This window comes from Vidua macroura, chromosome 1, assembly GCF_024509145.1.
Source record: "Vidua macroura isolate BioBank_ID:100142 chromosome 1, ASM2450914v1, whole genome shotgun sequence".
NCBI lineage: Eukaryota > Metazoa > Chordata > Aves > Passeriformes > Viduidae > Vidua > Vidua macroura.
This window is the reverse complement of record NC_071571.1, coordinates 31,716,417-31,742,625: the sequence shown is the minus strand read 5'-3', so window position 1 is coordinate 31,742,625 and position 26,209 is coordinate 31,716,417. Positions and strand designations below refer to the sequence as shown.

The window sequence follows — 26,209 nt, the reverse complement described above, 5'->3', positions numbered from 1 at the left end:
AAATCTTTTATGAAAAAGGCATGAGGATAAGAGCTATTTTAAGAAAAATAAGCAAAGTGCTATCTTGAAATTGCTGGAAAATGGGAGGAAAGAAGAATTTTTGCTGTCTTTTGTAAAGAAAAATGTCTTTACAAAAGACATTTAATAATGTTTTTGGAAAGATTCTGTATATTCAACTTTATTCAAAAGTATTTTAAAATGTATGACATAATCAAATGCTGTGTTTTAAATATCTTTTTTTTATTATCTCAATATTCAAATTCCTTATTTTCTCTACTTTTTTCTTAACTGAAAACAAAAGGTGAACTCAGAACTTCAATATCCTCCGTTTTCATTACCATACAGAGCAAAAATAGAAAACTGTGAAAGACTTTCTGCAAAGTTGTATTTTTTAAAAACACTTGCAAAACACCCAATCTATAAAACACTACCAGTATTCCTCAAAAGCTTTACCTATCAAAAATAGAATAATGGGGGTTTTGTCAGTTAAAAAAAAAGGGATATGCTCAACAAAACAAAGTGACCTTTTGAGCTTTGGAACTGGATTTAGCAGTTGCTGGATGCACTTGAGTAACACACATATCCTTGAACACCTAATTGACAGTGAGTTCAGAGTGTTTCACATCTGCAAGGTCGAACCTGTGAACTACATCCTGAGTCATTCCAGCAGTAGGGCACCTGGACAGGGTTTTCTTAAATGAACCATGTTATTACTGTAGCTAACTAGCTAAAGAAAAATTAGGCAGTTCCATCTCCAGATGGCCTGAGACCCATCTATTGCTGTGGTGATGCCAAGAATCTGATCTTTTCTCCTGCATTTTCTGATTTTCCACAGAACTTTGTAGTGCCTCTATGATGATTTTCTAGTCTACCCCTGGGGAAAAGGCACAAGACCAGAGCAGAACCCTCAACATTTCACCTGCATATGAACTTTCATCTGTATATGAACTTTTCCTGTTTATCTCTCCAGAGCATTGCTTTTCCTTCATACAGTAGATTGGGACCTAAAAAACTCACTGTAGCCTTGTGGGAAGTCTTTTTAAGTCCCAGAAGAATTTGAAACCTCAGCTCACACCATTTAACAGAGGGCTGGACTGTCCAGTATCTAGGTTCTCTTTTTTTTTGTAAGCAGGAGCTAGAAACTGAAAGTGAAGTTATCAGCTATTACTGGAAATGTGTTCACACTGGCTTTTTGGCTCACTGAATGTTGTTGTATTTTGTACAAAATTAAATCATTCTTCTTTGAAGAATTCATAACTGAAAATCCTGTTCATGATACTCTTCACACCAGAATTTCAGAAGTGTGAAAAAACTCACAAAATCATCCCTACTTCTGGCCCAGCACTAAAGCAGTCGAAGTTTAGAGTTGACTTTTTAGTTGGAGATGCAAATCCCACTGCTGTCTCTTCTACTTTTCTTTTTGCTTTTCATGGAACAAAACATTTTTTTGGGGTCAGAAGAAAGCTTCTGTGGCAGTTTTTTTTTTTTCCAGAGGATTCCATTCCAAATTTTAAAACCTACACTGATTGTGAGGATCCAACCCAAGCAATGTTGGAGGAATTTGTGTGGCTAAAACATAAATTCCTCTCTTAATCTATCCAAGTATGTCATAGATGTGATATATGATTATATCATATGTTCCATTACATGAGGCACCAACAAAACCATCAAACTTAATTTCTAAAGGCAAGCAGTGCAAAATTTGCAAGCAGTGCAAAATGCCATTAGAAATACATTTGCATCAGATAATCTTTTTTTGGTCATGAATTTTTAAAAAAATGCAATGATTACTCATGGGTTTAAAAAAAGCATTCCAGAGGTGTCATGCATCCCATGTCATGTCCCAAAGAGCAGTTTCATATTCAGTGTTTTGTGTGCTAAAAGCAGAACATGGTGGGATAGCTACAAGTGTTTCCACTGCAAAGCTTTTTTACCTTACCTTGTGATGAAACAGAAGATTATATCAGTATGTTAATGAGGTGTATCTGGAAAATAGTTTTCTAGTACTTTAAGGCATCAGCTAATATTACTTTTATTTAGAGTCCATCAAACTATCATAACTTGAGATGCAAAAATGTGAACTAGACTCTTACTGTTTTTCAAAACTCTGCTGTTTAGAGCCTTCTGTTGCAGGATTTCATTCTGAGTTTCTGTAAGGATTAGCACTTTGTCTCTAGATTTGAAGTCCTGCTTGGCAAAATGGTATTAGACTACTGTCTCACAAAAAACTACTATGGGCAGAAAAAAGAGAAAGGATAAAAGGTGGTATGCACTGTCTGCTAGATGCACAGTTATGCCCAGTATGACAAAATGATGAGATTTGCGATAAGAGAAGAGCAGTAATTTTCATTTACTTTTTAAAATTCTCTATTCTTTGAAGACAAGATTCACCATATAAATGAGCCATTTGTACTTAATCAAGCAGAAGTATACCCGGGTATCACTTTCTATGCATACTCTTCTATATTGCAGAAAGAAAACTGATTGAGATGTGGTAACATGCCAACTACCCACTCACAATGTTCTCTTTCAGACTTTCATAATATTTCTGTAAATATTGTGTGGTGAACTGGCCTTTAAACTGAATCAGTTTTGACATCTGCAATGCTACTCAAATGGAATACTATTTGGATAGTGTTAGCTTTGTAGCAACAATCTGTATGTATAAAACATTTTTTAAAATTTAATATGTCAATATGGTAGGCATAGTTCTTGTTTATATATTTTATTTTGTGTCTGCATTATCATTTTCAATGTGATGTGCAACTATCGATTTTGTCAAACAGGCAATAACTGAAAATCCTATTAGGAAGAAGCATGATAATGGGTAGCATGTGTGCAGTGAGGAGTGAGTGTTATACATGGATTTCTATTGGTGTAATGATGCAGAGGAATTGCATGTCCAGCAGGGATGTCAAGTGCATTTATGCTAAAATAGACAGAAGCATATAGGTTATGAAATCTAGGGGCACCAATCAAATCCAGAAGGATGCTCAGCAGTACCAATTCTTTGTGGTTGGACTGAATCCTATGGGAGGGAGGTCAGATTATTCTGATGGAACCCTTTGATGAAGGAACTTTTGCTTACTGTTAACACCAGAGAAACATATTTTCCTCCCGCTTTATCTGAGGGGTTTTGTTCAAGTTAAGTAAAAGACCAGCTGCATTCCTGGCCAGCAGCAAACTATGAGACATTTAGCTTGGCATAGACAAAGTATAGAAACACTGCCTTTTAATTACCCGTGATTTTAGCACTATCTTTCAAACCTAAAAGGTGTCATCCTATAAGCAAAAGTAATACTGCAAATACAACTGCAGGATACCACAATGCTGCCTTTTCTTCTGACAAGATGTGTTTTTCTTTGCAGCCATGGAGAGATTTGCATTTCTTGAATGTTTGATTGGGCTAAGAGATACATTTGCAATTGTTTCAGGTTGTAGTGTCTCATAACAATAATCTTAGGATAATACATTTATTAAATGCTAAGAGATAAAGATGAGACATCAGTGAAATGCTTCTTACTGTCAGTAACCTGTGACAGTAGACCAGAATTGACATGGGTACCTTCTTCTGAGTTTAATGAAGGGAGAGGGTCCAAGAAGTGTAGCCATGAAAAGTCATGGTGTTATTCAGAAAGAACTTGGGCTTTTATTGAAAATCCTGTTCTTTATTAGATAGCTTATATGTATTTTTGTAATACTCGTGTATAGCAATTGCTGCAAGGAAGCAGGAGTTGTTTTTCTGTTCTTTCCCATTTTACTTGAAGTTTATGCTTACATTATCCATGATTAATATTTCTCCAGACATGGGAATGAGTGTACAGGAAGGAAGGAAGGGAAGGTAATACTGCCAGCTTGCACAATTGTGCTGGAAACAGGATGACATTTAAGAAAACCATGGCACTACCTTCATATTTTCCTGCTTGGAGTGGCAGAGAACTCTGTCCCTCTCAGTAGGGCAGTATCAAGGAATAAAAAAGATCCTTTTCCCTTGCAAGGACAGCAAAAAAATCCTTTTGGTTCTTTGCTACAAAGGAAAGAAGGATGCAAGTAGAGGAAGGATGTGGCCTCTGGTATGACTGGCTTCTTCCACATGCAGAGTGTACTGCTGCGTGGCTCCTGAGGATCTGATCAGGGAATGCTGGAGTTACCATTGTTACTGAGATGCCCTGAGTGATTTTGTCTGTCTTTCTGCTCAGACCAGTATAATGCTAACTATTTTCTTTCACATTTTCAAACTTCTCTTCAGAGTCATGAATGGGACATTGACAGTTGTTAGTAATTGTACTACTTTGGGAATCCTTTGTGGGCTTTGTGCCTTATGACTGAACCACATATCTTGAGAATGATGTTTGAAAATTTCATGTCTCTCAGAAACTGCATGTCAAACTTCCCACTGCAGAATAGCCTTGAGCCTTGGCTAGGTCTGTTAGACAAGATGGCTAGTATGCACTGCTGGAGACTTTGTACAGAGAGGTCAGACAATGCCTAGAAAAAGTCGGAATGTGCCATATTTATTTTTTTTCAAATACTGAAGACAACCTGTCTTGGGAAAACTGGGGAAATTGGTAGGAGCTGAGAGATCTTTAAAGGAATCTGAGAGCATGGATGAGGCAGAGGAAGGGAAGAACTGAGGTGTATGTAGCAGAGAGCATTTATGGTGCTGTAGGCCAAGTGCAAGCAGCTGCAGTGGGACAGATGATGGCAGTGAAGAAGCAGGAAGCATAAGAAGAATGTATAGAAAAATTATAGAAAAAGAAATTGTATAAAAAGGAATAGACCTATGGAGAGAAGTGGATGTTGAGTTGAGCTGGCTAAAGAGAGACTAGCTGGTTTATACAGAGAATATGAAGAATGCAGAGACAAGAGGACGAGGAATGGAGCTGGTTAGCATGGCAGGCCTGTGTCACCACAGGCTAGTGAAGGACCCTGTAAAACTGAAAATAGCCCTGACTTCTGCATTTGCATCTCAAGTAAAATTTTGGTCCAGAAATTATCAGCCATGCTACTAGGAGAGGTTGTTTCCTCCTGGAAGATCCAAAAAGTGAAGGTCAAGTATATACAGGAACCTCTGTGAAACCTCAGCATGAAGGACTTTCTTATTCTGGAGTCACACAATAAATCCAGCATTACAGTGTGCTCATCAAAAGCAAAACTAATATGTAACAAGGAGAGGGAGAAGATTCAAGTGTGTACTTGTGAAAGAGATATGCTGTGCAAATAAATTACAGGTCAGGCTACTGAATTGCCCACTCCCTAAGGAATGTGGAGTATTTACATGAAATTAAAGTCACAGAATTCCCAGCTGAAAAGGAGATAGGTTTGCTAGGAAAATTGAGTGTAGTTTCAAAACCAGGCATAATTTCACATGGAATTGATTGCTGCAAAGCACTGATAGCTCTTATCTTACCAGTGTTGCATTTTATTTTATTTAACTGTGCTAGGAACTATAACCATCCTTTTCTTTTCCTGATATTTTAGGTACAGAGAGAACTGGCTGCTGTCATTGCCTTGAAAGCAAGGAAGTCAGGTGAGTCAGGCTGAACTTCAGAGGGGTTTTTGTAATGCTGTTCCCTGTTGTTGTTTCTTGAAGTATCTGAATTGTCACTGCTGTCTTTTTAAAATGAGGAAGAAAAGATGGTGATGGAGAATCTGTGTATACAGCACAATGCAATTACAGTTAAGCTTCTCTCCATCCAGCTCACTACGTCTAACAGCCTAGCTAATAAAATCAGTGTCACTGTAGCACTTGGGTCTCTTTCTGGCCAAAATCACTATTTTCTCTAGGCTTGTGCTTTATAAAAAAAGCTGATGTCTTTATTTGACTTACATTTAAGAAAAATAAGTTGGTCGTTTTCCTTTTTTTTTTTTTTATCATCCAGTATCTCATGCCATAATCTTTTCTGCCTTTTACTGGCCCAGCCAGGTGTTTTTCTTACTGCTAAAGCAAAAGGGCAACTTCAGGCATGAAGGTGTTCTTCCTGCCTGTTCATCTGTATGGCTGGAGAGACAAGTCTCTAATCCGGGCAGGAGAAGGGAAAAGGCAAGTGGATAACTGGAAGTCTCTGACTGTAAAAGCACTCCCTGCAAATGCTGGTGCCACAGTGCAAAGGCACTGAAATACGTGGCCATCTCAGCTCCATCAGGGTTTGGTGGCACAGGCACTTTGGAAGGTAGAGTCTGCATTGCTGAGGCAAGGAAGGAGGCAAGGAAGCTGTGTTTTCCAGGCACTGCACAGGAACCAACAAAACCTATTTGGCCAAACCTGACTCTTTACAGGGTTAATTCTCTGGTGTCTTCATGCAGTGTCTTCTGCAGCAAGTTGAATGTATTTCTAAAATAACACAGAGGTGGAGTGGCCTTAAATTATTAGCATGTTCCCAAAGCCATTGAAGTCTTTGAATGCATTTTCACTGAGCATCTCTTGTGATTTTCAGGGATTTTTCTAGAAATCAAAGTCACAGATCTTGTCTTCTTGAGCTATTTTCTGACTTGCTCATTGTGTTGCATCTCTATCAGTCTGTCTGTGGCTTACAAGTACAGCACAAAATTTACTACACACATGTACAGCACTCAGCATGGTATCATAAACTGGAGGCACCAAGATGTGGCTGGTGTACCTGCAAATATTTTCTTGTGAAAATGTAAGTATTAAAAAAAATATTCTAGACACAGTTTGATGCCGTTTTTTTCTGGAAGTAGAAGTACCCGTAAGTTATACCCACACTCATCTATAAATGTAAATCTGTAGAAAATGAACACAAATGTGAGTGTTGATTCAGACCTGAATTGCTTTTGTGTGGAAGCTTTGCTTCTGAAAGTGCTGTAGTAGTTTATGATGTCAACACCCCTGGGCTGCTCGCCCTTACCTGGTGTCACCCCAGTCCCACCTGACTTGTAATGGCTGAACATGGAAATGCTTCTGCTGTGGTTCAGTGCAGAGGAAAACAGGTTATTTTAAAGAAGTGCTCAAGGTAATCTTTTGTTTTGCTGCTAAATGGGCTGAGCATGGTGACATGGACTTTTACTTCCTGCATATGGAGGTATAATAAATCTTTCTGCTTTTAAGCAGTTTTGTCAGCAAATATTACTACGGCTATTAGCTATAAATAGAAGTCTTCCCCCCAAAAGAGTTGCTTTTAGCTTGAAATTGCCTCTTATTTCCTTTTGGTGGATGGTTGTTAGAGGAGAAAATGGGGTGGGCGTTGGATTAGGAATGAGGTGCAAGAGATGAAAATCCAAAAGGATAATATCCCTTGGAGTCTCCTTTTTACTGGTGTAATTGCAATCCTCAACGAACAGGTAGAAATATTTCAGTTAAAAATCACAGCCTTAAAAAACCAAAGCTCCTTATAGAGCTTTGTAGTGCTGTCCAGCCTTTCCTAATACATTAATGTAAACACTTAAAATATCTGTTCAGATCTGAACAAAAGATAATTCTTTAGTCAGATTAACTAGTGTGTACTTGTTGTTGAAATTTGCATTTATTTATGCCTCATCTTGGATGCCTGTAAAAAATGGGTATATGATCAGGCATTACTGTAAGGTCTAATTTAAGTTAATGCCTCTAGTAAAGTAGGTGCAGAGTAAATTAAGGTGGTTGGTTATGCTCCTTTATTTTATTGCTGGTGGTTAAATTGACAGTGTAGCAGTTACTGTGAGTGATCAAGCTATAGTGTGCTGTGCCTAGTGAAGTGAAGCATGTTTCAGAGAAAGTACTTCTGGAGTTGTAAGCAACAGTATCTTTCAAAGATATGATTCCTCTAATCTTCTCCAAGACTCCACATAATTCCAGGAAATAAGCCACCAAAAGTCAGACAAAGAATTTATTTTGGCTTGAAAAGAGTGGAACATGGCTTTTTGGGTCAGCTGCCCTGGGTAGCTTCCAGGTTGGTGTGAATGGCGTGGGAGCCTGGCTCATCCACCCTGGGATTCACGAGTGGGGAGGGCAGGCGATGGGCATAGTCCTAACCTGCTGTCTGGAACCTGGCTGTAGAGGGTAATTGGTTCATTAATCAAAAGCTTTCCTAGAGATCAGCAGGCCCCCTATCCCATTAAAAAAAAAAAAAAAAAAAAAAAAAGCATCTTTATGTAATGCAAGACCCTTTACAGTGATTTAATTGTACTAGAAAAACTGGCTGATTTAAGTTTTTGCATTATTTGATTATTTGTCTAGAACTGCTGTGGTAATCACTGTGTTAAGTTGCATGGAAAGCACTACACAAGCACCTAAACACCACAGCTCCGTGTACAAGAGGTGAAGAGGTTCCAAGTAGGAAGGTTTACTGTGTTGGGGTGGGGTGGGGGGGGGCAAATATTGCCTTTGGTTACCTGAATGAAATTGGTTTTGTTTAAATGAAGCTTGTGTTTGCTACCTAGTATATGTATGCAACAGGTAGTAATTGAAACTATTACAGTTCTGGCTGTGGCAGAGATTTCCACACTGTATCTGCTGACAAATACCGAGGTAGAGACCTGAGCCTGCTGTGGGGTAGGGCACAGTATCAAATTCTTGCTACTACAGGATCTGACTTGATGGAGAATGTCTGCTACCAGAAAATAAAATGCCAGTAGGGTGTGGGGTAGAATGCCTTTCCCCAGGAGCTCTTCTGTTCTTACTGTGGTGTAGAAGAATAGGAGAAATTCATAAAACTGGCAGATGCTGAAAGAAAAATGAGGAACTTGAAAAATTAAAAAATTCTGTGCTGTGGGAAAAAAGCTCTGTTTTCATATTCCAGATGTGTACTGCAAGTATACCACTCTGATAACAAGGCATATGCTGACAGAGACATGCTTGAGAGCCTTCATGCAGAGGGAACTCAGCACTTTTAGTTTCTTTGCAAATAAAACTAAACCAGGGTAAAATAAGTGTTTGTAATTCCAGAGTGTTGATGGACCTCGGTAACACTGTTGGCTTGAAATCACATTTATATTTCATTAGAATAAAGCTCTCGTGATAAAGGAGACCTAGGAGGGAGAAATGAGCTTGTGCAGTTCTATGTGGCTTATAAAAATGCATTGAAATAATTCTTGCCTAACCTTAGAAATAAATAGATTAAATGCTGTCTTCTGTGGTTTGGTAAAAGGTCTTGGGGTAGCAAATAACTGGAGCAGAAAGGAACTTTTCCTTTAATTGTAGGCACTTGGCATTACATTGTTTTGTTTGTTTATACCTTGCTGGCTTCTGATAGCTTTTGCAAATGTGCTGAAACTTAACATAAATGCAGCCTCCCCTCTGAAGGTTTACAAGGGTTGGCATTTATCTCAATTGCTTGTCATGGCTCATGACATGTTTCTTATGTGTTAGAGATAGTAGCTAAAACAAGGATAAAAAGCAGCAAGTAGCCTAAGGCTGGAGGCTTTAGCTGGTGGCAAAGCTGCACGGGTACACCTGAACTGATCAAAACCTGTCACGTAGATGCTTTGTACTGCTGTTAATCCAATCCACAAATAAGATGCCTTGCATTTCTGTGCACAAACTGAGCTGCACCCCATGGCATCACCCAGCAAATCCCTTTATAGAAAAAGGAATTTCTGTAACTTTATTTGTGCAAAGGATCAACTGATAAGAGTCTTTGTGTTTAAGGTCTTTGTGTTTATGAATACAGGGGCTAATTAAGATAATAGCTGACAGGGTACGGATGAGTAGGAAGATGGTGACTCAGCTTCTCCCCAGGCACTGCAGGAGCAGCGGCAGGTCTGTGGGTGCTTTTCCCTCCCACTGTGAAGGCAGGGCAGCCACAAATGCCCTAGAACCTGTGTGCGGTTTTTCTCCCCCTTATGAATGATATTCAGGCTTCCACTATATAATTAGATACATTTTAGTCATGCCATTCTTGAATTGGCAAGCTCTATTGATTTTTTAATATGTCGTTTACATTTTATTTATAATAATGTATAGTAATTTATAATAATATTACTTTTGCAATGTATTAACTCCATATTTGAGATCTTCTGGATTGCCTCCACCCTATTCTTACATATATGTATGCATAGCCACCCTTCCCCTTTTCTTTTGTATTGCTTCTGTCAGAACCTAACTGCCTATGTGATTTGCTTCGTATTTTTATTTTAGTGCAGACGATTCAATATGAAGCAGTCACTGGGGCTTGAGCTTTGCCGACATGAATGAAAAGCAAGCTGTGAACAGCTATTCCTTTTCCCAGGCACTGCACCACCTCTACAGCACTGCTGTCAGGGCTGATTGCGTGACTCGACTCAAACACACTGCAGGCAATGTCAGCCCGGTTAAACACATGAGAACAGTCAGGCCGGGTCAGGTTAAAAGTCCATCCAGCTACGCTCCTTCCGTGAGAGATGAGTAGGGGATGCTTAGAGTAGAGAAACACAGCAAGTACACTTCTTCTGTACATACTCAGCATCTACCAGCCTGTGACAGAGGGATTTTGCTGTACCCACAGTGCTGTGGTAGGTAACCCTTGCTGGACCTTTTCTCCATTAATTTCTCAAATTGCCTTTTAAGCCTGCTTATACTCCTGACCTTCATCATCTCTTATGGCAACAAGTCTCACAATTCACATGTGTAGTATGTTAAAATATATTTTTTCTTTTTTTTTTTAACGCATTCCCCATGACCCTCACTCTGTTGTGATATAGCTCTTTGCTGACAGAGAGTGGTGAATAATCCATTCCCTATTTGTTGTTATACTATTCAGGATTTTGTGCACATCTGTCATACCCCTGTGAGTTGTCTCCTTTCCCAGCTGGTTCTCTAGTCATTCCTCATATAAAATCTCTTCCATTAAATCTGATTATCTTTGCTACATCTATTATATTACTTTTGAGATGGGGCAGGCAGAGCAGCATAGAGTATAGCAGCAACATGTGCTAGAGCTGTCACAAAGTCAGGGTGGCAGCTTCTTATCAGGGTAGAGAGGTGGAGGTGTGTGGGAAGGAGCCCAGTAAGACACTTTTGGCACCATTAAGTTGTTTTATCAGCTTAATTAACTCAGAAAACCACATCTTTATCTTTCAGCCCATTTCCTCAAGTAGTAGAGACCCTTTTGAGACTTCTCGGTAAATTTATTCTACTATAATTAGCAAAAGTTTTGTCATGTGGTCCTATGCTATGTTATTCATTTTATTCACTTGTAGAAGTGTTTTTATATAGAAAATGAAAATCATTACAAATTTTAGTTAGGTTTGTATACTCACTTGAAAAATGACATAACAAATACATGATCAAAGGTCATTCAAGAGTGGACCAGTTCAGCATTATGTGTAAATTTTAAACATATTAAGGATTACTGAATTTACATGTTTCATAAACAACCAGGTAGTCAATGTCTTTGGAGTAAAACGTGCATGCTTTGTTACCACTTATGTCACTGAAAAAGGGCATAATGAGGAATGAAAAAACTTGGTCCTATTTACAGAATAAAGTGACAGTCATGTGCCAGAGAGGTGTGCATTTTCCCTTGTGAAAAAACTGAGAAAATTTGAAGGGTGGGAAAAGGGTAAATCAGTAGGGTCTTACTGCTTTTCTGTTCTCTTCGTATCTCTTTTCAACAGGTTTGCTTACTTAAGTAGTACCTCATTCCAACTCCCAGTTCCTCCAAGCACCCAGCTGTTTAAAGCAAGGGCTGAAATTAGTAAACTGTGTGGAATGAGAGTTCTTCTGCAAATTCTTCTGCAAATGATACTTAAAGATTCACCCTGGAGAAATGGCCACTTAAAGTGAAGGTGCAGGACTGTTGTGCTTCTGTTAGGTCATGGTGACTGTATCTTTACTTTTCCCCTGCCCACTGAAATGTGATTCAAAATAAAACTTCACCTGAAAACATAGCTAGCAATATTTTAAAAGTTACACTCTACTTCAGGGTCTTTCCTTAAGGTCTGTGATTTCAGATCCTGAAGTAAGGGAGGTGATCTTGGTTTGTTCAGCCTAGAGAAGAGGACTTCGTGGTGGTCCCTCATGAGGGGAAGCGGAGGGGCAGCACAGATCTCTTCACTCTCTTGACTGGTGACAGGACTCAAGGAAATGGCATGGAGATGAGTCAGGGGAGGTTTAGTTTGGATATCAGGAAAAGGTTCTTCACTCAGAGAGTGCTTGGGCACTGGAACAGGCTCCCCAGGGAAGTGGTTAGAGCACCAGCTGTTTCTGAGTTCAGGAAGCTTTGGGGCAATGCTCTCAGGCACATGGTGCGATTCTTGGGGTGCCCTGCTCAGGGATGATCCTGATGGGTCCCTTCCAACTCAGCATAATTTATGTGTGATTCTATGATTTGAATCGTGTTTGCTTCTTTAAGCAATCCTTTTAAAACATTTTGTGGCCTATTGAAGGAAATCCCTACCCCTAGGGACTAGTGCAATACAATGATGTATTGCATCACATAGGATTCTTCCATTATTCCTGAGATTAAGCACACCCAGAAAATGACAGCATTTCAAAAGGGCATGATCAGACCCCTTCTAGACCTGGGGAATGATGCTCATTTGTGCCCACCCTGGGTGATGCTGGGGGTGGGAAAACCCTGGACAACATCAGTGAAGGAACTACACAGTAACACTTACCAGCTGTTGTGTATTCAACAGCTGATATAAAGCAGAATGGACTCAGACTTGGAAAAAGAAGGACAAGAGCTCTCTGCTGGGAATTGTGGTGAGAGGGACTTTGGCAGTTTATGGTTTTGTTTTTGCAGTTGTAAGACCTTGGGCATAGTTCTTTCTGTGTGATCTGAGGTACTCACATAGAAGAAACCAGCAATGCAGAGTAGCTGTGTAGGGGAGAGATATTTTGCACATATTCAAAAAGAGACAGCACAGTAAGGTCGCAAAGACAGCAGTTGTGCGAAAAACAACCCTCAGGTGAATGTTTTGTTTACTGGGACTTTGGGAGAGGCATTTACAATGAGTTCACAGAATTTATTTATTCAGAGTCCTCTTTGTTTCCTGCTCCTTTCCTGGCCATGCCTGGGGGATGTTTCCATGGAATAGAGCCCTGTTTCACTTTGCACCAGCCTGCTCAGCAACAGCCCATACCTCCTTGTTTGATCTGTTCCCAGCAACCATTCTCTGATCATTTAATGGGGTCTTTCTTCTCCAACCTTCTATCATCTCGTTTCAGATGAAACTGTTATAGGTACATTCACTACCATGTGATTTTTTTTTTAATTTTAAATATCATGCACATGAGAACAAATATCTACAATTACTGGGTAAAATTTAACACTTCCTGCATTCAAGCATCAAATGGTTCCCCTTGAGCTGCAGTTGGTACAAAACCCCTTGATTTTGTCTGTTCCTGTAGTAATCCTACAGCATTTTTCTATAATTTTTCACTTTTTTCCTCCATGATAAAAAATATGATGTCATATGTTCACAAGGTGAGTATAAAATGTGGCTTTATCTTTGCATGCATCACAAAGGGCCAGGCATTGAAAACCAAATTTCCTCTGGCCATATGAACCAACAGTAGTTGTTTATCTATTTAAAAATACCTGTCTCATTTAGCCAGAGGTGTTTTACAAATTTTGTTGTTCAAATGCATTACATGAAATATGGACCTTCAAAGCCAGATATAAGAACCTGGGGCTTTGGTTCTTATAAATAAAATAAACAGGAGTTCCTAACAAAACCAGTTGTACAATAATGTGAAAAGACCATTATCTAACTGAGCTGGGAAATACTGGTGGCTTTACGTGGTACACTCATTTTTTAATTTATAATGGCTATATAATGTAGGCAGACCTGAGACTCATTTAAACTAAAGTTTGTCCTTCCTGTGGTCATTTAGAAGCAGTGGGAAGGAATGGTGCCTTAATGGTGATCAGCAAGACCACATCTACATCTGCCAGCCTCCTTTCTTACCACAGTGGCTTTGCTCTGTTTAGATTGCAGATACCTACCGTTGCTGTTATCTGTTCCTTTTGATAAACTCTGAAATGAGAGGAAATGCTCTTGCATCATTTTCTGGAGTCCTGTTTCCTATTTGAGATTTGAGAAATGGCTTGTAGCACTAGGACCCTTGGGAACTTCTTTTTCTGCATGGAAACTAATCAGAATAATGAGTACCCTCTGTGCAAATTCAGTATTAGTTCTACACCTAAGGTCAAGCAGAAGTTAATGACTATTTTTTAAGTACAGAAGTCAGTTATGAGACCAACATTACATTTCACACTTTTGTAATTGTAAAATAAAATGCTGGAGTAATTTGTATTAAATTGATTTGAACTACAAAGCATAAATATCATAGCATCCCAGATTAGGGTTTGAGAGAAAATGACGTCGTTGTCACTTGTGCAATAGTTCATTTACTGATTTATAAGTACCTTTATTCCATCTTGTGCTTGCTGTGCTTTTTACATACAGAGGTGCTGAACAATGCTGTAAGTGAGAGTCTGTCTCTAATAATTTTTGCATTTTCTTTGTTTCTTTAATTAGCTGATTTACTCAGCTGATTGCACAGCTGTCTGGGCAACACCCCCCAGGGGTCTGCCAACTGTTTCAGAGATATGTAATGTACTCAGTGAAGGGAAATCTGTATGATAATTTGCATATATATATGCAGAAGTAGTGGGAAGGAATAAGAAAGCTCAAAGGCAATTTTTATATTGCTAATAAAAGGAAACATGTTAAGGATGAGCTTAAAAAGCTTTCTCTTTTCAGTAATTTCTGTGAAAAGATTACTCTTTCATGGTAAATAAGGAACCAATTCTCAGTTGGAAGGTTTTGTTCCTGAGATTATTGCTCTCTTACAAGCAGCTTTTGGGGATTTCAGAGATACTTTTGGGGATTTCAGAGATGCTTGTTAGTTTTCCCCTTTAGTTTGGAAACAAAACTTGGAAAATGCAGGAACATGCATGAGGATGTGGTCTGGTCTAAAATGGTCCCCAAATCTGAGGTTTACAAAGCATTTACTGGCTGCTCATCTTCTTTTCCATTGCTCAGCACTAGTGCTCTACATAGCCTAGAGGATCTGGCTTTTAGTTTCCCCAGTGGTGTCAATATGAGCTATTCATTTTTTTTCCACTCTGATAAATTAATAAGCATCAGCAAACATTATAACACTGTCAAGCAGCTCAGAGCTGCCATAGTAACCAACCCCTCCAGAGCTCGCTGTATACCCTCCACAAAGAACAACAAGGGATATCACAAGTTCCATTGTTCAAAATAACAGTAAAGTTTTCAAAAATAATGAAATTAGCTTAGTTATGTGATTAAAAAAATAAAATGGGGTGTTGTTTTTTTTCTTAAAAGCTTCATGCCAGCAGCTTCCATTGGAAAAAAAAAAAAACCCAAAACAAAACAAAACAAAAAATCCAGAAGAGAAACAAACATTCCTCTTAAAAATTTGGAATATAAGAAGAATGCTAGAATTTGTGAGCTTCTCAGCAGCTGACAATAAATCAACTAGTGCAGGCTGCTGGCAGTTCTGGAGCCTTCTCCCCAGGGAATATTCTTGCAGATTCCTGAGGTCTTGTTAGTTTTGACAGGGACAAAAAAACTCCCACAACAGGCTATAACCATCCAGCAGTGAAAGTCTGTTGGCTTGTCAAATAAACGAAGTCCTTGTGTTCAGAAGTAGTCTCTTCAACTCTTCCAAGATGGGAATGTGTCTCCTATCTGCACGTAGGTGCCTTTTACTTACTGGCTAGATAAAAGAGATTCATACATGAATTGTGATCACAGAGTACTGCAAAGACTGAAATCATACAAAGGGCAGACTAGTTTGATGTTCTCGGGTGTTAGCAGGTTAAAGAACAATACTAAATAATAGATTAATGTCTGCATTTGAAATGAAGGAGCATCTCTGAGTACATAAGCGATGTAGCCTTAGGGGTGATCGAGGTTTGTATGGCAAGCGGAGCTGCCTCTGGAGAGGCTGTGGGGACAGTGAAGTCCCCATGCAGCCTGTGCAGTCCTGGTGAGCCTGGCAGTGTTTGTGCAGCTGCAGTCCCCCACGCTCAGCTGCTACTGAGGCTGTGCCGGAGGGTTTGCAGCGGGCTAAGCGAATTTGGTCTTAGGAGCAGCCTAGGGCAGTGCAGAAGCAAGGTGATTTATGGGCTCTTGTCCCCAAAAATCAGGCGGTCCTGTCCCCAGAGATGGATTTCATAGCAAGCTCAAGGGCTGCAGCTGGAGTTGTGTGGCACAAGGGGTCTGGCAGCAGCGTTACCTGGCAGCAGTGTCCTGTCCCCCTGCCTGCTGCCTGGGTGTTCTGTTCTCAGCCAGGTCATCAAACCCAGCCGGGTTAGTGGTGATCCTCTGCCAATCCACAAATCCCAAATGCTTTATGGTAGCACAGAGGGGGAGCAGTCAGTACAGGGGTGTGGGGCAGCCAGCAGGGATGGGGAGCTAAACTGGAATGGCCATGTGGGTGCCACCCAGAGCCAGCTGCTTACAGATGGCATGTCCTTGCCTGTTGTTCAGCAGCAAAATGGTTAACTGTGATGGCAGTCCTTTCTTAAGCATTTAAATAATTAGCTTTCACAGTTAACACCCTATTAAGCCAAAGGAGGAAGTTCACACCTCTCCTGATGTTATTGTTCCAGTCTAGCTGGCTGTAGCAGCCGAATGACGCTAGTGCCTTGGTTTGTGTTGAGAAGGTTATCTTTGCAGCCAGAAGGGCTAGAAAGAAGAAATTTCATTTATAGAAAAGGAAGAAAGCACAATACAGCAAAGACTCTGGGAAGATTACAACGCTGTGGGTTCCAGGAGTTGCTTTATGTGTGTATTTTTTAAACTGTCCTTCTGCAATATTGAACAAGATGAAGCATTAAAATTAAATAATGTGCTTGCAATATTATGTGACTTTTAAAAATCTTACTCATCAAATGTAATTAATGTAATTAATTACCTTCAAGTTTGTGGCATAAAGAAGAGTGTGTCATGGAGGCACTGTTCTGTGGGTAACCTTAGCAGATTCTTCCATAGGCAGGAGGTTTGTAGTGCTACTGGTGTCTGTTGTTACCCTCAGTGGGTGCCAGCCTGTATAGCTAAGGTGGCCCCTTTAGCCTGTGTGTTGTGCTCCTTGATGCTGGAAAGATAAATCCCTTCCAATGCCTTGAATCTACGCTCAACTTTGTGGCACGGCTGTAAAAGCAGGAGGGAGCACAGCTGGTTGGTTCCAGTGTGAGCAATGGTTACGTTCCCTTTCCTTTTACACCCCCGTGTGATGGCTGATTCTGCTATAGTAGCAGGTACAAAATAATTTCTTTTGGTTTCTTATTTCTTCATTATTCTTTTCTGCTGATTTAATGATCTGAAATGGAATTACTAAAGGACAAACCTCTCCCCCACAGGAGTTCTCTGTGCTAATATAAGTTTACAGAAGAATCTACTAGCAAAATCTCAGCTCTGCTCTGTGGGGCCACCAGGAACTCAGATAGATGATGGCCCTTGTGATCATTAAGTGACCATAAAACACCAAAATCCAGAATTCCCTTGACTAATTTGTGAACAGACATATTTGATCTGCACATTAGCAAGCTAATGCTCATTTGACATTTTTTTTTTCATTCATGGTGACCTTTTTTCTAAAGGAGAAATGCTGCAAGTAGAAAAGGGAATTATGACTCTACATTTGTTTTTATTTTTTCCTGCCTCAAGCTGAACCCAAACATAACTTTAAATAGATACATATTGATCAGGGTAAACTATCTTTGCCTTTCCCTGTTATTGCTGCTTTGTAAAACATACTGGGATATTTGTATTAGGGAGCAAAGCTGGATTTATGGTGGTGGAGAAGGAAATGTTTGGCTCAGCTCCAAAGTTCACAACTTTTTTTTGTATGTACAATTCCAGAATCAGCATTTGCCTGGGAAAGTCTTTCCCATCCCACCCTAAGCTTCCACTTGCTTGTCCTATGGTTGAATTTGCAATGTCAATTTTTTTTATCAAAAAATAAATGGCCAACTAACAGTAAGTAGAAAATTATCCTTGAATTCTTCTATTTTGTGACCGAACTTGTATTGCATGTGCAATAACCCATGAGAGCAGTGCCTGGGCCAATTCAAAGAATGTCTATGAGTTGTTATGGGGTTAGGAGGCATACTGTGTCCAAAAATACTGCAATCAATTTTTTACATGTATGTGGTGGCCCCTGGTAACATAAATTTCTAAAGATACCAGAATATTTTAAGAAATATGTGGGTTTTCTCTGTTTTATAGACAAAACACATAGTAACCTTTTCCTACAGAAACCAAGAAAATATAATTAAGGGCTTCTGTTTGTCTGTGTGGCCACTTCAGCCTTCAAGGGACTGTGTTCTTGTGATGGGAAAAAGGTATGAGACAGTGTGATTCCTTGAGTGTTGCTCCCTGGGTGAAGTTAAATGTTTTAGTTGTGGCTGGTCCTTATGGATTTGGTCGAGAGGCAAGGAGGACAAAAAAATCAAGTTTGTGATGGAAATTTCATGAAAAAGAGGTCAAATGCTCCTTCACTCCCAAGAGAGCTGCAAGAACGTCAGTATGAGATCTGTTGTATTTTTTTTTTCCTTTAAGAAAATATTTACTGCTTCTTTTCTACATTCCTTACACAGTCTAAACAACATTGAAGCCAAAGAGAGCTGGGTCTGGATGGTAAACTTATTCAGGTTTTTTTAGAGTTGAGTTGTGAAATTGCTGATAAAAAAACTTTTCCTTTTTTAATTTTTTTTTAAGCCATTCACTTAGAGTGCACTTAAACTGAGGCAATTTTCTCATCACTTTTAAAATTGCTAATCATGTTAAAATCATCCAACACTCAAGGATAGCTGTATTCATTGGGGGTTGTGGACATGCACCCTCTTTCTCTTCCCCTTTGTACCAGGTAAGAGATCTTGCTGCCCCCAGTTCTGGGTGTTTGCTGCTTGTCACTGTCTCCCTGGCCAGACACCATCCTCTCACCTGCCTGCCCAGCCCGAGGTGCTGCTCCCTGAATGTCTGCCTGTTCACTTTGGTTGAAGATGCTCTGGGGTGTTTGCCCTGGCACTGGGCAGGGAAGGGGACACTTTTAATCAAGGCCTGTGACAAGAAGCCAGTTGGCAGGCACTAACCTTTTCCCCTGGCACAGCTGTTTGTGGAGCTCCCATCTGCTCAGGACTGTGGAAAAGCTGGCTGGATCAATGTAAATCACTTAAACCTCGAGGCATGGCCGTGTTACCAGCAAGGTACCACTCCTCTAAATGCCATGATTAATAGCTGGAGTCTGGGGGGATATTTTGCCCATGAGTACTTACAGCAAACTGATTATAGAAGAAATCAGAAAATTGAAAGGAGAATTGGGTAAATGTTCTGCTAATGCAGACTTAACAATTTGAGGAATTGCTCAAACAACCGATTTTTAGCATTTGTTAATGCCTTCCGGCATTGTAGCTTTCCTGTCTCAGGCAGGTTGTACTGTAGGGGTCAACAAATCAGTGTCCCGAATGCTCCATGTCTCCCACAGTGGCAGTGGGTAGAACAGGGTCATGCATGTGTGGGACTGTGCAAGAGGATGAGACAGCTCCTGGGGAGGAAGGCTGGGAGATGGGTTACACAGGAAGGTACTGTACAGACCCCCCAGCCTGGCTGGATAAAGTAGGTTGCCTTTAGAAACCCCGCCCTGCACCAGAAAAGCAGGGGTCACACATGGCTGCTCAGGCCATCCCTCTCATTACTGGGTCATGATGTTGTTCCTTTTCCAGGCTGGGGCAGAGATATGCCACAATATCCCAAGAGTGTTTTGGTTTTGCCTAGCTTTAAATATGCTGGGATCTAATGCCCATTATACATGCTGTCTGTTGCAGCTATAGTCTGACCCCGTGTTCTCAGTATTCACCTTGCATTTCGGAGGTTTGCTGGTAAAGTGATGCCTGCAAACCCAATGGTGAAGATTTATGTCAGAAATCTGATAATGGATTTTAAAAGATCCTATAATGGAATAAACTGTATTGACAGAATGACTTATTTCCCCTTTTATAATTACATTTTTATTACCTTTTATTTTTTATAGCATAACTGTGGGTGAAGAAAAAAAAATGTATCCTATATGGCATAGCAATATCAGCAGCAATGCTGGCATAAGAAAAAATAAATCCGTAAAATTTATTTTAGAGGTCAAGAATAGTCCAAAGTTACTTTTCTTTTAAGTTACTAGACGCTGCCTAAATGTTAGGCTGCTTTTTGTCTGCAGCAGACCCAGAGCACCCATGCAGACACACCAAGCTGGACCTCATGGCTCACATTAGGTGCATGAGTTTGGCCATGATAACCTGGTTATATCTGGAGATTCAGACTGAGGGCTGAGGATTGCATAGCTGAGGATGCCTGGGGAGGGTGGTACTGCTACCTGCCAGCCCTTCTCCTGCTCCCTTTGCTCATCAAATTCTGGGCTGCCTCAGCTCACAGACATAGTTTTAAGGCAACACAGGACTGGTGATCCTTGTCTGAATACACTGTGCTGTGGGCTGTGGCTGTTCAGATGCAGCCTGATGAGCAGCTCAGGTACACAGGGGTGAAGGAGAGAGGAGGTGGGCAGGAGGAAGTGCACCAGCTCAGTCCTCCCACCCATCCATCCATCAAAGCCATGAGCCATGAGGTGCTTTCTAGATGTGACAGCTCTGCTGCTTCAAGGACACTTCTGGTGTCACAAATGCTGTGGCTAAACCAGGAAATCACTCAATATGTACTCAAGATCAAAGATATTTGCGTGTGGTTCTTCTAAGGTGACGTGTACAGTATAAGGTAAAGTCATGTTACACGTGTTTCATTTGGTCTGACTCTCCCAACATGTCACATTTCAGAACATCTGAGTGTCAGTGTCCCACCACAATACAGCAGGTGGCTGTGCTGACTGAAAGGGTGGCTTGGGTTATAGATAGTAGAACTGCCTATAGATGAAGCTGTTTGCAATACAGAAGTATAAGGTGTTCTTTCATAAAAGGTTCCTTGTTTCTTTAGCTGGATAAACTCCTAGCTCTGGTTTTGACCCTTCAGGGGATTACAAGTTTGATACAAAACTTTAAAGTCTAGCAAAACTTGCTGGTTTTAAGTTATTTAAGTCATGTTAATTGCATGAGGTTGCTGGTTTCTTCTACTGTGCCAGCAGCAAAGAACTTTTGATAAAACATCTCCTGCTACCCTTTATTTCTGGAGATTACTTTCATGGCTAGTGGTGATATTTGTTCAGATTGGCATCACTTTGCTTACAAAGAATTTTCCAAGTTGGGGATGAGGGATAAGTCTGCTTTTTTTGTTTAGTCTGACCTGACCTTCTGCAATATAATGGAAGAAGAGAGAGACTGTATTTTTTTTTATTGCTTACAAGTCATGATATCTTGTTACAATGTATGGAAAAGTGGAATTCTCTTAAATGTCATCGTTTTATCAGAACAAACAGTAACATGATTGCAACTATTTAGTATTGGATTTTACTGCCTGGGAAAAAATAAAGTATACTGTATTTAGCATTTTTCTAAACCCAGTAAGGTGTACCTTATAGAATCTGTCCAAAACCACTCCAGGAGTTAACTGGAATGCTAAAGTTTAAACATTCCTTGAATGGTCATCCTATTTGATCTAAAGTGGGCCATACCACTTTGCTGCTTTCTGTGATTTAAACCTGCCTGCTTCCACTATATTCCTCTTTCTTATTTTTAGCAATTCATCAAAATGAAGAAAACAGCAGTCAAGAAATAAGAGGACTAGAAGATCTCAAGGATACCTCTGATGCACAGGTACATGTGTAAGATTAATGGAGTCTTGGGAATGTTTCCAGATCTACAAGTTGAAGAACTGCTTTCAATAGGTCTGGGAAATGGTTTTTCCTCTATGTTCTGTGCAGGGAGCATGTAGGAAGGAGAAAGTCTGCTGGATCTCATCTTATGTGACTATTTAGAATAAGATTGATGATTATTCTGGCAATTAATCCCATGATGTTGCAATTGGACAGCATTCTTCAGCTATCTTTCTGCTCCTTTTAGATAATACACATAGCATATACCAGATGTGAAATTAAAATGAGATGTGTTTTAGGAGACAAGGGCATATGACATTTTAATTGAATTTTAATCACTGTAAGTAGACATGCAATGAAATAGGGATACTTATTAGTCACTCAAGTGCAAGCAACAACCTTCTTCTTTTTTTCCCTAACTGCCCTCATTTACAACCAAAGCACACTTCTGGATATTGCTCAGAAGAAACTAAGCTGCCTCTTAGAGTATTTTATTGTGGAATTGCTTACCCTTTTTAATTCTGTGAATCTTTTTTGATTAATCTGCAATTCATTCAATCATTCTATTCATGCATTCAAGCTGTGCAAGTGTAAATGTATTGCTCATTGTACTGGTACTGATTATTGCTTTTAATTTAAAATTGATTTTTCCCAGTCTTGACTGTTTTTTTTTTCCTTCTATTTCTCTTGCAAATGTTATGTTCCCCACAAGTTGCCACCTTTTCTCCTTCCCCTATATGCAGCTTGCAATTCCTGCCTCTGATTTATCTCTCTAACATGTTGCCAAACTGAAAAGTTGTGTGCAAGAAAGACAGGATTTATGCTGATGTCTGTGAGCAAGCCTAGCCGAAAGGGTACAAGCCATGTAGCCAAGAGTGCATTACAGAGATATAGGAAGGACCCAGAAGGAAACACTGACCTCACTGTACAAAAAATTTGGCTGTTTTTTTGTTGGATTTTTTTGGGGGGAGGGGGAAGGGAAAGGATTTAATGTATTCTCAGTTCTACTTAGTTGGTGTAGTTATTACAGTTTTTTGAAAATGTTTGTTCCCATTTATGACATAGACAATACACATGCAAAACTCCTATGTAGCCAGCTAATAAGATTACCTGGAATAATTAAAAAAGCCATAAAAATTTATTATTGGGGTATTGATTGACCCAGGATGTAATTGACTGTAACCAGCTTCTAAAATTTGAAAAAATATGAAACACATTTAAAATTGTACAATTATTAAATGAGCAGTTAACAAAGCATTCATGTGCTCCTCTGGGAGGAGAGCAGGAGTGTTATCAAAGCAGTGGTTGCTCCAGTTTGTTAACACCATAAAAATGATATCCAGTGAAGGCCAAATACAGTTTGTTTTAAAGGAGTGAATGATTTTTTTCACTTTAGTGGGACTGTGCATATGACTGGAGCAAAGTAAGGCATCCTCTCTTTTCAGGCAGTGGCACATGGTTTTAAGTTTTCAGGTTGATTAAAGGTGAAGCCAGTAATAATTATATTTTTTCACCAGCTACAGAAAGAGAGAAAGGTATGGAGAAAAAAAAACATACCACCACAAACCTTCTGTTAATAGAATTGAAGGATGTGGTGCCTGCTCTAAACACTGTTCTCTCGGAGAGAGGCTTGATTTACACTTGAATTAGTTAACAAAACTGGTAGAAGTGTGGAAAAAAATGACAAGGGGATTTTCAAAAGCAAACATGCTGTAAACAATGTACATTATGTAAATAAAAGATCCCATCTTGTCTTCCTAGGGATGTGTTAATTCACCTCTGTGTCATTGCTAGGGTGCTCATTTATAACCTGTGCAGAGGGAATATTTTCTGATGGATATGCCAAAACAGAAAGTATCTTGTCAGCATATTCCTTTTCCCACCCTCGGTAGTGACTAATTTGCTTTCATTTCCATTAAACTTTTTAAAATTTCATTTCAAATATTACACAATCACACTTAATTATAGTAATTTTGAGCCATGAATGGTAGTAAAGCTTTATTATAAGGTACATTCTTTTATCATTCATTAAGGTAAAGCCAGTTAAACTATGCAACTGTTTGGTTTTTCACCTTCACATATGTCAGTAATTGTATCTGTTTTGGCCTACACGAATTACGGGTCTAAGCACCAACAAGGGAGGATGCATGCCTGCACAAAATGAAAATCAGAATTGTGCTTTGCAAGTAGGGTGACTTGTCTCTACCCTTTTGTTTAAAAGCTTTCAAAGTATTGCCTGAAAATTAAATTTGTATTGAGAAGTGAAAATGACCAGTAATTGGATACTGTCAACATTTTCCTAACCAGGTTTTAGAAGCCGTCATCAATTAATTATTTAATTGACCTGGATGTTTTCTTACAAGTGTTTAGCAGAAATATTTATAGTGGAAAATCAGCAAAAGTGAGGAAACCAGAACTAAAAGTAAAGGAATCATGTTTTTTTTTCTTAATTATGATAAAAACATGTTTAGCCTTTTGTGTTTCAAGTGCATTATTTACTCCCAGAGCCAAACATATGCAATTAATTTAATAATACCTTAGCCCTCCCAAAATTTCTTTATCCTCCAGAGACCCAATTAAATAACTTTTTTTTTTTTTCATGTTCTCTGCAACTCTTTAATTTAAGGAACTGTGACAGGAGGAGGGGACATGTTAAAATGTAGCATTTTTACTTGGTGGTTATTGCAGGTCATGGACTACCTTCTCTGGACACATGTCCTGGTTCCAGCCAGGACAGGGTTAGTTTTTCAATAGCCAGGACCCAGAGGTTATTCTATGCCACCTCACATCATTGGTGGGGGCAGGGGAAGGGATTCTCTTCCAGGCTGGGATATTGTGGAGGAGGTATTGGTTGAGTACTGTTGTCGAGGGCTTTCCGTGTGAATCATTCCTTATTTGTACCCTATGTATCATTATTATTGTTGCTGTTATTGTTTGTTTTCTTATCTCATTGCTGTTTTCAGTAAATTGTTCTTGTCTCAACCTGTGATCTTTGCCTTTCGTGCCTCCAATTCTCCTCTTCAGCTACCCAAAGGAGGTGGGGGAGGAGAAGGGTGAGGGAGCAAGTGGCACCTCATTCAGTCTCAGTGGGAGCACTAAACTGGGGAGTGCCATTCCTGAACCAGGACAGCACAACAGGAAGATGGAAAAAGTTCCTCCACAGTACTAACATCTCAGATCCAGAAAGAGCTGAAATCCTTATCATCCCGAAGTCCTAGTAGGTGATAACACTTTGAAGCTGTCCTTAGCCTACATTACACTGATGTAATACTCTGCTAGAAGCGTCCTGCAGCCATGAAATAAGCAGGCTTGATTTAGTTGATGCCCCCAGGCACTCAAAGTGTTGAAAGTGCAGACGTTAGGCCTCCCAAGTCTTAGGTTCCCTGTGCAAATTACTGGAGAAAAAGGAGAATATTAGGAAACAATTGATCTGACAATTTTTAAATGTCTAGTGTAGAGTAAAAAAAATGTCTTCCTAAATACCCCTTTTTCTCTATTGATTAAACAAGTCTGGACAACTAGTTTACTATATTCCTCCACATTTGATAAAATCAGTCTTGCTGCTGATCTGCAGGGGATAAGAGTGTGTCAGAACTGGTTTATAAACCAGTGTCTCCAATTTAGAAGATAAGGGGCACTGAACTCATGGACTATGTAAGGAATTTGAGATTAGGCAATGCAATTCCTTAGTTTCTCAGTGGATTTCTGACCTTCAAACCAGTGAGTAGGGAAGCTGGGTTCCTCAGGAGGCTGGGCTCAGGAGGAGCACAGGACATTCAAGGGACAGGCTGTATCTGAAATCCTTTACTTTATCAGAGCAGAAGTGTCTGATGCAGACTTGTGAGGAGATGTCTTCATTCTGACTGGAAGAGTGTAGGCATGTACAAATTTCTTTCGATGAGTTGGGTAAAGATGACTCTGGATTTGGTCATGGAGCCCATTTTTTTCCATCAGCAGTCAAGAACTTATTCATAAAGTGGGTTTGTTTTCTTCTTCAGCTGAAGAAGTCTTAACCCCCACTTGTTGGCTGGAGAAACCAGCAGGCTATAGGATTATTTGGGTGGGCACTCTCATGCCTTCAAGTGTCATGGACAGGAATTGCTCCAGGCCAAAGGATTGGACCCTGCAGGGCTAGCAAGTCGGGCATCCCTAGTTTTTGGGCCTGACTCACAAGATGTGTTGTGAATTCTGGAGTAGGTAGTGATTAATTTAAACTCAAGATGAGCAGTAGAAAGAAAACTGTGAAGGAAGTTCACCAGAAAAATGTTTATTTGCAGATCGCCTTTGAAGTCATGTAGCCGTATCACAGCTATGCCACATGATGGGCCCTCCCAAGGCATCTGCTGCTCCCATCAGGGAACATCTGGGCTGATAAAAGCTGGTGGTATCATCGCCCCAGGTCTCAGTTATGCAGAGGCTATATCCATAACCAAATCATGGACAGTGATATCAGCCACTGACTTTGCAAGGAGCAGTTTAGCCCATATCAGCTAACTTTGCAATGAGTCTCTACTGTGCCTGTGTGCAAGCACAAATCCAGCTTTTTATATGTAT

The 26,209-nt window shown here is 39.8% G+C and overlaps 1 protein-coding gene across 1 annotated transcript in view; it reads left to right on the top strand.

Annotated features, from left to right (window-relative positions):
• Positions 1–26,209, top strand: part of RAPGEF5 (Rap guanine nucleotide exchange factor 5) — a 155,573-nt gene that overhangs the window by 37,527 nt on the left and 91,837 nt on the right. Inside the window, exons 7-8 of the mRNA XM_053990492.1 lie at positions 5,482–5,530; positions 21,580–21,656. Of these exons, the coding sequence (XP_053846467.1) occupies positions 5,482–5,530; positions 21,580–21,656 (126 nt within the window). The remainder of the gene's footprint in view (positions 1–5,481; positions 5,531–21,579; positions 21,657–26,209) is intronic.